This window comes from Typha angustifolia, chromosome 9 (assembly GCF_048772165.1).
Source record: "Typha angustifolia cultivar Huaian chromosome 9, ASM4877216v1, whole genome shotgun sequence".
NCBI lineage: Eukaryota > Viridiplantae > Streptophyta > Magnoliopsida > Poales > Typhaceae > Typha > Typha angustifolia.
The window spans coordinates 11,050,840-11,061,979 of NC_133247.1; the positions used below are offsets into that span (position 1 = coordinate 11,050,840).

Consider the following 11,140-nt stretch of genomic DNA (forward strand, 5'->3'; position numbering starts at 1 on the left):
CCTATTTAGTAGAGTATTAACTATAATAAGAGCAAAAAAATCATTATAAATTATAAGGATTGTAAGGTACTAATTATTAAATGCTTAAGTTTAAAGCATGTTTATTAATAATAATTATGATATTTTAAGTTCTCCGGCTCATTGATTCGTAGCTTGCCAGTGTATAAATCCGTCGGCTTTTTTCTCGTTGCTGCCTATCGCTTTCACCTCCCGTCCACTTGTTGATTATATTTAGCTTTGTGTCTTTTGGGATGTTTTATTTTTTATTCTTTTTATTTAGTTCCTGTTGCATATTTATGTGTTTGTTTTTTTTCTATATTAGTTGGTAATTTTGGATCATTTAACCTAACAGAGTTTCATGGAACTGTCTTGGACTGCCAGATCACAATGAAATTACATATTGAGTCGAGGCTCTTTTTTTGTGAAGCTTTTAAGATTAAGCTTTCCTATAAATTTTCTTAATATTATTATTTTTTAATTTATAGTGCTATATAAAATAGGTTAAGTGTCAAAGCTTATACAGCCATTTTGTCTATGTATCAAGCTATTTTATTATAATATCTGACGATCAATAAATTGCTATTATTAGCGGAAAATTAATTTTATTTGATATTTTGATCTATCACCATTTTCTGTACACTCAATTTTTCTTAACCATATACGCCTCCTGATCCAAAAGAATATTTTAATTTAGAATTTCGTATAATTATATTTTTCTTTTAGATTTAAGGGGTTATTTATAAATATTTTTCTTAGTTTAGAAACTGTACGTGAATAATAAAAAAGTTTAGAAAGTGTGTGTTAAATTAGTGAGGGTAGAATAATTAGGATTAATTCAATAAAATCAGTGGTCCACTCAACAGAGAACCCATCTTTTCTATTTTTAATGTCTAATTAAATCGGGTAATCATTCAAATTAAGAACATAAGCTCGTTGCTTCTTTTTTTTATCGGAATTGGGAATTATTATTAAAATCCGTGCCAATTATATAAAATTATTAAAATGAAAGAGGTTTCATAAGATAACGTCCTCATCTCCCGCCACCGCCACCGCCACCGCCTACGCTTAGAACCGGTAATTAGGCCTCCAAATTTGCTCGGAGTTCTAGGGTTTGGGTTGCGTACCGCGAGAGGAAGGTGGAAGAGGACGAGATCGAAGACTTATCTTTGCAAATTGATTAGTGGAAGCTGAGGAGGTTTTTGTCGACGAAGATAACGAAGAAAACGAAGAGTACGAAGAGGAAGAGGGGCCGTTCCAATACTGACATCGACGACGTGGTGGCGGAGGATTACATGGAAGGAGTTGGTGGTAGAGTCGAGCTGATGAGCGCCGAGCGGCTGGCGAGTGAGAATTTGGATGATACGGGTAAGAAGTTGGAAGAGATTGCAAGTATAAATTCTTCGGAGAAGGATGAATTGGAGAAGAATGAGGTGGGGAAAGGAACGGATAGCTTAGAAGATGCTGGTAACTTGCCATCGGATGGTGTGTTGCTGATCTCGGATCGTCGGAAAGCTTGGAGAAGAAAGAGGCGTAGGCATGGTAATGTTCGTGGTATTAGCAACTTCCAAGTATCTCTCTTTTCTTTTATAAGTGCATAAGTGACACTGCTATGGGTTGGCAATTTATCAGTAGTAGATCTTCAGATTTAGATTGCAATCCTGATATATATTTAAAATGACGAATAATTGTCTGTACAGCTTCTGAACTGGTCATATTTTGACCTAGAATACTTTGACGATTAGAATTATTATAAAATATTTTTACAATGCAAAGATCCAATAGGTCTAGTCCTTGATTTGTGAAGTCCAAGTCAGGAGCTTGATTTGTGCCAGTGTGCCACGTTGTCTTGTTCTCTCTGACTTTCACATATTATACCAAGATGTCACATTTTTTTTATATTTGTTATTGACATTCAAGACTTCCACATCTTTCTTGATAGTAACCTTGATGATAATCGCTGAATGGCTACATCTTACTTCTGTAGTGGAGCAGGTGATAGTAAATGGCTTAAGCTCATTGCCCATGTTCAGCAATTGAACTGTTTTTTGTCAGAGAGGGACAATAACAGATAAGAGAGCTGTAGCTAACTAATTGCTCTGTATCCAGAGAATTGATTACTTTCTTTAAAATTAAGAGACGTCTACCAAATAATGTGGTGAAACTGGAGCGCATCGGCTTTTTTATTTACTGTTTTGGACAGATCCTATCAGAATTCTATTTGATTTGCTGACATATGTGAAGCATAGAGTATTATCCAGTTCAAGTGATTGACTCAATTTCAGCTGGGATAGACAGGATTATTCTCTTTGATAGTAGTGAATGATATGTAATTTAATCAAAGGTTAGCCTTAATGTATATTATGACAGACTGTATCACTGAATTTCATCACGTGCTGGCCTTTCATTTGACTTGTGTAATGTTCCAATTTGCTTTAGGTGAGAAGAAGAAACACGAAAAGGATCTAAGCACAGTAAATTGTCGGCAGCACAAGAGAAACTATGTAAGATTTGATGTAAATGTCTAGTTCTCAAGCTGTTAGTTATGTGTGTTCTAAGTTCTATATTCTATTTTAATTGGCTTAAAGAAGGTCTTTCTTACTCGGTCATTGTACAACTATCTTTCTATACTTTTGTCGTTTATCCTTAATTATATGGACGTAACGTGTCGGAAGAAACAACTGTTATTTCTAATTTCATCACCTGATACCTGTGAGAGACCAGATTTGATTAATTTAAATTATAATAAAGTTTGAAGTGTGATATTTCCAGTTTCAAAACCTTTCTCTTCCCTTGTGCTAGCTTGACTTGCTCTTTCTGTTGCCTTTATAAGCTGGCCCATTATTTACTGCTCCGTATAACAACCTACATTGTCAGCTTTACTTTGGGCAATTGTTTTGGGCTACTTCAGTTATTATATATGCTGAAATATATTATGTTTGGGTTCAGATTTTGCTTTGGGTTAAATTGCTACAATTAAAACGAAGAAAAATGAGTCTAGATTTTGTTTTTCTTTTCCGGTCTTTTAATATTTGGAACATGTTTACCTGGACAAAATGCTTTGACAAAATATTCTGTATTATTTACATTACATGCTTAGTTGAATGCATTGCAGTTTGTGGAGCATTGAATTAGTGCAGTTGCCCAAGCAATTTAATTTTTATTTTAGAATTTAGAAAACTTGGTCTTTATTTGTAGAAGTTGAGGTAGATGTTGATGAATAAGGTTGTTATGTTGTCCAAATTTTCATTCAATTTTTTCCTATGATTGTTCCCATGTTGGTTCTTTGACTTACATATTCTTTTACAGTGGCTTTACTATATTTTGAACTCTTACTATGATTAAAATGGTGTTCCATATTCTTTCAGCAGAGCCATACTCATGGCGGATTATTTGAAAATGTAATTTTTATGTCCTGATTTAAGCAACATTTTGCTGTTGATCGGTTGATCCCTTCATCCCAACCGTAATATAGTCTATTGTTTGTCTTATTGATACTAAAATTATAAGCAATTAATAATATGTAATATAGGTTTTGGAAGCATATTACACTTAAGATTCATCACTGGGATAATATTCTCAGGAAAGCCCAAAGAGATTTCCTGTGTGGCTTCTTATGCACTCAATTACTATTATATGGGCTGTATAGTGGCTTATGGGACCACCTTTTGGAATATTGAACTGTAGCATCTAATTTCCATGGACCTCCAATTGTAATTGCCCTCATTGTTTTTGGCACCATTTGACTAACCATACAATTTTTCATGGCCCCACAAAAACCTGGAGATGTAATTTAGGTGGTGGATAACTTGGTAATTCTATGTGAGCACACAAAACTAAATTTCTATGGCTTCAAAATATAAAGTAAGGCAAAAAATCTTTGTCATGCTTGTTTCGAGTTGCTTTCAGGACTTCAGTCATTATTGTTTAGTAATTGTTGGGATGCCTTTCTCTACATATTAAAATAGTAATTGATGTACTAATTAATTAACTCAGTAAATGCGGAATATTGTCAGGTTCTCAAGATCGTCATCTCAGGTTACAAATTTCACAAATGTGGACTTTTTTTAGCGAAGAGTTATTTGTATTGTGGTTGCATGTCTATTCGATCAAGTTGTCTTATCATCATTTCTTTTGCTTCTCTAGGTACCACGAATAAAATCAGTTTATAATCTACGAAGTCGCTGCCAAGGTTCATGCAGGAAAAGGTAACAATGCCAAATGAGTTCTAAAAATGTATTTGGGCAGCTTAGCTCAAGTACCATGATACTATAAGTTTCATCAATAATATAAGTCATGAGTCACTAGTAGAACCACTTATTTACTTTATTTTTATATACAGGTTAGATCTAGATGTGTATGTCATAGTTGTTTATCAATTAATTAACTGATTTGGAATGCATGAGGATGTTTTAGAATATACTCGTCAATTAGCAGCTTAAAATACTCTTTGTGGTTTAAAACCATTTCTTTCTTTCTTTAAAACATTTATGATCAACAGAAGATTGAAAACGACAGAAATATATATTAAATTTCAAAGTTTATTGAGGGCCTTTTCTGATTATTATACGTTGTTACATATTAATCTAGCTAAATCTTATTTGATATATCAAATTTCTGGTTTTTCTCTATTTCATTTGTCAGCATAAATGGCTCACTGAATCTTCTATTTATTCTTCTTTTTGTTTCTACTTTCTCTTATGTCGGGTCAAAAACTTTTTAAAATAGTAGAAATAAGTCAATGACCCAGAAAATGAATCCAAACTTATGTTGAAGTAGGTTGTGGGGACTCTTTACATCAGTATCAGGTAAATCTGGTTGATCTATGTGTATCTTGAACTGCTATGACTAAGTTTGTAAATAAGAAGTATAGTTGAAAGTCGAAACATAGTGTGATTAATGAGTATTGGAGGAATACATGGCTTTTATGATAAAGTGCCTGAAACAACATAATGGATGGTAAGAAGATGATTTCGTATATGTATGAAGCTCTAGAGGGGGGAGGGAAAGAACAAAAAAAGGAAGGGTATGATCATAAACAATGAAAGGAGACGTGATATTTCTTCCTTGAGGAAAATATTACTTCAGATCAAGATGAATGGAAGAAAAGAGTCATTTCTCCCACACATTATTTGGACAATGCAATTCTCTCCTTTCATTGTTATGGTAATATCAGGAAGGGATTCTAAAGACAAACTTGACTATGTTTTCTGCTGAGAAAGTTCAGAACTGCCAACAATTGGTATAGACTCTTTAATGCCTGTCGAGGTTGAATTATTTTGAAGTTCAGTACTGTTCAGTATTTCCCTATATATTGGAAACTTTGTACTAACAAGTCATTCTTTTTAATTTGAATCTTTAATATTGGACTGCTCTATGGGTCTCTGTTCTGCTTTCCGCCTTATACTTGAAAGAGCTTGGAGGCATCGGATCAAACTTTGAAGAAGGAATACACTTCTTTAATGCTTTTGAAACTTGGCATATTTTGGCCATCAGAAAGAATGAGGGTTATTTGTTTGTGCATATGCTTATTCTCAACAACTTGAATTGGCCAGAATAATGAGTTCTAGAATAATAGATACTTCTTTCAGATTTGTAACTGCAGCAAGAACTGAGAAAACACACTTATCATCTTCACTTGACGGAATGCGATTTGAAGTGGTAATGATCTCCTACTTATACTACATTGGTCTTCCTTTATCTTCATTTGTTTTTCCTGAGGAACTATATACTGAATTTTATGTTCTCAAATCTGCCACTTTCTTGCTTCTTATCTTTCTTTTCCCTACCATGCACAGAGAGTGTCATGGCATTTGAGTCCTGAAGGAGCTTTGGCTTTTTTCCTTCTTTTTTTTTGGACAGAAGCCCAAATAGTCAGTTTCATTACAAAAATACTCCAGTTGTATGTGGCCTGTTTGTTGAAAGGTGTAATGTTTCTCAGTAATGTGGTAGCTGAACAAGTCATAAGCTGATGTCTGATCTTATGTGTTAGTCTATCACACTCATTTGATTTTTGACTAGGCTTCGTCATAATACTAAATGGTTGATTAATCTAGTGGCAGATTATTAGGTTTTTAATGTAGCTTATACTGTTCTTTTTTAGATATGAGAAATGCATCAGTGGAGTCTTCATTCAGCTGGTTATCTGCTTGATACTATCAATGTTTCAGTTATTTTTTCTCTTTAGACTGGTGTTCTTGGTAAAGTGTGAGTTTTGGTTTCTTCAGACAACATTTCGCCGATTTCCAGAAATACACACTATTATTTGGGTTCCACCTTTTTTGTAAGGTAGAACACCTTGAGAAGTTACCTCGAAGCACCTATAGTTGCTTGCTCAGCTCCTTGTTTAGTTTGACTGATCCCAATTGGTGTAATATACTGGCAGATAGATTCAATCAGATTATAATTAAGAAGTTTTAATCTACTTTACGTAAAGTGTCAACAAACTTCTTTTTTTTTTTTTTGTGCTGATATACAAAGTTTCTTAGGAATTTCAGCTCTTGGCATCAAATATCACAAATGCTCACCTTGTGGTCGATCTTGCTCACCAGGGAAAACTTTGCAGTCAAGCAAGATGTGTATGTGCTCCAGAGAAGTTAATGAAGAATTGTGAAGCAAGCGGTAAGAAGAGCGACGAGCGAAACCAGAACAACTATGTGTCATATGCTGAACGTCCAGTCTCTTTCATCTCCTGTGGCACCATGCAACTTGATTTTGCAACTGGCACACAGGCTGCGGATTCAACTGGAACCATCGCATCCGAGAAAGTTGATGAGAAGAACTCTTCAAAGCTTGGTGCTTTTGAGATGCATACCAGAGGATTTGGTTCAAGAGTGATGGCTAAGATGGGTTTTGTTGAAGGTGGCGGCCTACGAAAGGATGGCCGAGGAATAGTTCATCCCATAAAAGCTCCCATACGTCCCAGGTCACTAGGATTGGGTGTTCAACTTACTGGTAATAAAAGCCACACTAAACAAGTGGAGGCAAGTTTAGAAGGTTTTGAGAGACAACAAAGTGGTTTGGATCCAGGATGACCGTCAAAATGGGATTTATCCCGGGTTTGGAAAAGATTGAACAAGGTATCGGTCGAATGTGTTATAAAGTCATGATTTATGATAGTTTGTTAATATCTTTCTCGATCTTTATAGCTACTTCTAGTTAGACTCGTTGTCATGAGAAAATAATAAATTTGTTACTTCGTGGTGTTGTTTGAAAGCTTAGCAGTCTCCATTAAACAACATAACTGTTTTCAAAGTTGCCAATTTTGAAAACTGGTGCCATTGAAATTTCAAAGAGTGCCAATATGTCTAAAATTAAACTCTCTCTTTGAATTTTTATTTAAAATTTTATAAATCATATCCTATATTTTATCTATTTTATGATTTATATATTGTCTTTGAGGTTTTTATTACCCGATCCTTATTTTGTTTAACACCCTCCGTTAATTTAAATAATACAGATAAAAAAATATTTCATTATAATATATAAAATAAATTTTAAATACTTCAACTACTCGTGCCTTCTTTATAAAACAGACGGAGAAAAAAAATAGTAGTAATAATATTTTACTAATTTGGACGATATCGATTAGGCAAAAGAGGGGGCCGATAACAAATCGTGAAAGATCGAATATGAATTATAAAATAGGTAAAATATAACGAGTGATTTATAAAATAGTATTTTTATTTTATATTATTTTGCCTTTAAACTAATATAAAATCACTATCATTTTCATCCAAAATAAGAGAGAAAAGTACAACAAAAAAAAAATTTAAAAGTATTAGAGGGAACTTTCTCATCATAAAATGTCAGAATTACCCTTCTTTGCATTTTCAACATCTTTTATCTTCTTCAATCTAAGATTATAAGCACCAATCTTAGGTAATATCTAACTAACAAACTATACCTCCCACTAAATATATGTTCATGAAACAAAAATTTCAATCATACTATAAATATGAGTAAAAAAATTCATATTTAATCAAACAATGAGATTACTAATATCACTTTTTTTTTCTTTCAATCATATTATAAATACAAGTCAAATACATTCTAGGTTAGTTTGGATTAACAAAAAAATTAACGGTTTTATTTAGTAAAATAATATGGATAAAGTGAAATTCAAATGAATTTCTTTTAATTTTTAGCATATCTACAGGAGGCAATTTGTAATCTACCCAAAAATAAATAACTTTCAATTTTATATCCAATTTAATTATTAAACGTGGAGTGCACTCAAGCAGACCTTACTCTCCCAGTGGTGTCTCTCTTTGGCCCAACTCATTCCCATTTCCCTCACATCAATCTCAATTCTTAAGAATCTAACAACGAGTCAACTACATTACATAGAGATGAGAGAGAGAGAGAGAGAGAGAGAGAGAGAGAGAGAGAGAGAGAGAGAGAGAGAGAGAGAGAGATTTAATATTATAAAGTCCCTCCTCTCCTTCGTTGGCTTCTCACCTTCTTCCTCTCCTCAACTCCTCTCCTCTCCTCTCCACCTCTCCAATTCCAATTCCCCACCATGAACAGCCTCAAACCTTTCTAAATCCAACCGTACCAAGCAGCGAAAGATCTCGCCATTTCTTCGTCTTGGTCTGTCCCTCCAAAACCCCATCTATGTCTTCCTTACATCAAAAACCCATCTTGGTCTTCCTCTCCTTCCTCGTTCTCCACCTCCTCCTCCCTTTGCCTACCCATTCCTTCTACCTCCCCGGAAGCTACCCCCACAAGCACCTCCCTAACGACCCCTTCTTCGCCAAAGTCAACTCCCTCACCTCCGTCGAAACTGAGATCCCTTTCAACTACTACTCCCTCCCCTTCTGCCTCCCTCCCGATGGCATCACGCAGAGCGCCGAGAACCTCGGGGAGCTCCTCATGGGTGACCGCATCGAGAACTCCCCGTACCAGTTCCACATGCTCTCCAACGACTCCTCCCTCTTCCTTTGCCGTTCCAATCCGTTCACCGCCCAGGATTTGGATCTCTTCAAGAAGCGCATTGACGAGGAGTACCAGGTCAATCTCCTCCTCGAGAACCTCCCGGCGATTCGATATTCGAATAAAGGCGATGCCTCTGGGCTCAAATCGACCGGATACCCACTTGGGGCTCACCTCGGGGATGAGTACTACATCTTTAACCACCTCAAGTTTCGTGTTTTAGTTCACGAGTATGAAGAGACCAACATGGTCGCTGTGATGGCGTTCGGAGACTCCGAGACGATCCCTCCGGGGAAGGCGGCACAGAAGGGGTACATGGTGGTCGGGTTCGAGGTCGTGCCGTGTAGTGTGCGGCACGATGTGGCGGCGGCGAAGGGCCTCAGGATGTTTGATGAAATGCCTAAAAGAATCGAATGTGATCCTACCATCGTTTCGATGGCGCTGAAGGAGAACCAGCCCGTTGTCTTCACGTACGACGTGGAGTTTGTTGAGAGCGACATCAAGTGGCCCTCGCGGTGGGACGTGTATTTGAAGATGGAGGGGGCGAAGGTTCACTGGTTCTCTATACTCAATTCGCTTATGGTCATAGCTTTTCTTGCCGGCATTGTGCTAGTGATATTGCTGAGGACGGTGCGGCGTGATTTGACGCGGTATGAGGAGTTTGATAAGGAGGCGCAGGCTCAGATGAATGAGGAGCTCTCAGGGTGGAAGCTTGTCGTCGGAGATGTCTTCCGCATACCGGCCAATCCGGTGCTGCTTTGCGTTTTGATCGGGGACGGGGTACAGATTCTTTGCATGGCAATTGTGACCATCTTATTTGCCGCGCTTGGCTTCATGTCGCCAGCGTCAAGGGGGACCCTTGTTACTGGGATGCTGTTCTTCTATATGCTTCTCGGTAGCGTGGCCGGTTATGCCGCGGTGAGGATTTGGAAGACTTTGAGGTGTGGAGATTCTTCCGGTTGGAAGACGGTTGCTTGGCGTGTCGCGTGCTTCTTCCCCGGTATAGCCTTTCTGATCTTGACTACTCTAAATTTCCTTCTCTGGCATAGCCAGAGCACAGGGGCCATTCCCTTTACTCTGTTCATTGTGCTGCTTCTGCTGTGGTTCTGCATCTCTGTGCCCCTTACACTTGTGGGTGGATTACTTGGTGCTAAGGCACCTCACATTGAGTACCCTGTTAGAACAAACCAAATTCCCCGCGAAATCCCGGTGCAGAAATACCCATCTTGGTTGCTGGTTCTCAGTGCCGGCACTCTACCATTCGGAACTCTCTTCATTGAGCTCTTCTTTATCATGTCTAGCTTGTGGATGGGCCGCGTCTACTATGTCTTCGGCTTCCTCTTTATCGTGTTGATCCTTCTCGTTGTTGTCTGCGCTGAGGTTTCGCTGGTTCTCACTTACATGCACCTCTGCGTTGAGGATTGGAGGTGGTGGTGGAAAGCCTTCTTCTCATCTGGGTCTGTGGCCATATACATCTTCTTGTACTCTATCAACTATCTTGTGTTTGATCTCAAGAGTTTGAGTGGACCAGTGTCAGCCATTCTCTATCTTGGCTACTCACTCTTCATGGCTCTGGCCATTATGCTTGCGACCGGCACTGTTGGCTTCATTTCTTCGTTCTGCTTCGTTCACTACCTCTTCTCCTCAGTGAAGCTTGATTGAGGTACCACTGCAACAAGGAGCATTTCTGAACCGGAAACAATGTCGGAAGACACTAGTGAGTATAACTTGTTCTATTAATTCTTAGTTCACTTTTGCCATATGATACTTGCTACAAAATAATTTCTCCTTTGAGTTGTTATGATTCAAGGGTAGTTAGCTATGTACGTCTACCTCAAAACTTTTTCAGAAGCAATATTTTCCCCCCAGTAGAGGTTCTTTTTCTCGAATTCGTGTTGGATATTACTTATTACATATATATGAGCAAATCTATTATACATAATGCACTCTGAAACTTGAAAGGAACCTCTTTCATTCAGTGAACGATGATGCCTTAAAGATCTCTCTTTGGTCAACTTCTGGATCTAAGTTTTAAGTATATAAAACTCTAGTACTATGAGAATTGAAAATTGCTAGTTTGAAGCATTTGCATGTGAAACATCTTAAAACTTGTGTTTGTTGACCAAGCTTTGATTGGTTCCATGTCGTGCTTTCATGTACTAAGGTGGGCATCAAGTCATTGCCCAGGTCAATTAATAGGGGAGGAATG

At 37.3% G+C, this 11,140-nt stretch overlaps 2 protein-coding genes across 2 annotated transcripts; both read left to right on the forward strand.

Annotated features, from left to right (window-relative positions):
* The first annotated feature begins 1,035 nt into the window (after window positions 1-1,035).
* Window positions 1,036-7,176, forward strand: LOC140767372 (uncharacterized). The gene is made up of 5 exons (XM_073107248.1): window positions 1,036-1,539; window positions 2,437-2,501; window positions 4,144-4,205; window positions 5,589-5,658; window positions 6,549-7,176. The coding sequence occupies exons 1-5, from the start codon at window positions 1,293-1,295 to the stop codon at window positions 7,029-7,031; spliced, it is 927 nt and encodes a 308-aa protein (XP_072963349.1). The 5' UTR covers window positions 1,036-1,292; the 3' UTR covers window positions 7,032-7,176.
* Window positions 7,177-8,417: 1,241 nt separating this feature from the next.
* Window positions 8,418-10,799, forward strand: LOC140767718 (transmembrane 9 superfamily member 11-like). The gene has a single exon (XM_073107723.1). The coding sequence runs from the start codon at window positions 8,614-8,616 to the stop codon at window positions 10,591-10,593; it is 1,980 nt and encodes a 659-aa protein (XP_072963824.1). The 5' UTR covers window positions 8,418-8,613; the 3' UTR covers window positions 10,594-10,799.
* The last annotated feature ends 341 nt before the right edge of the window (window positions 10,800-11,140 follow it).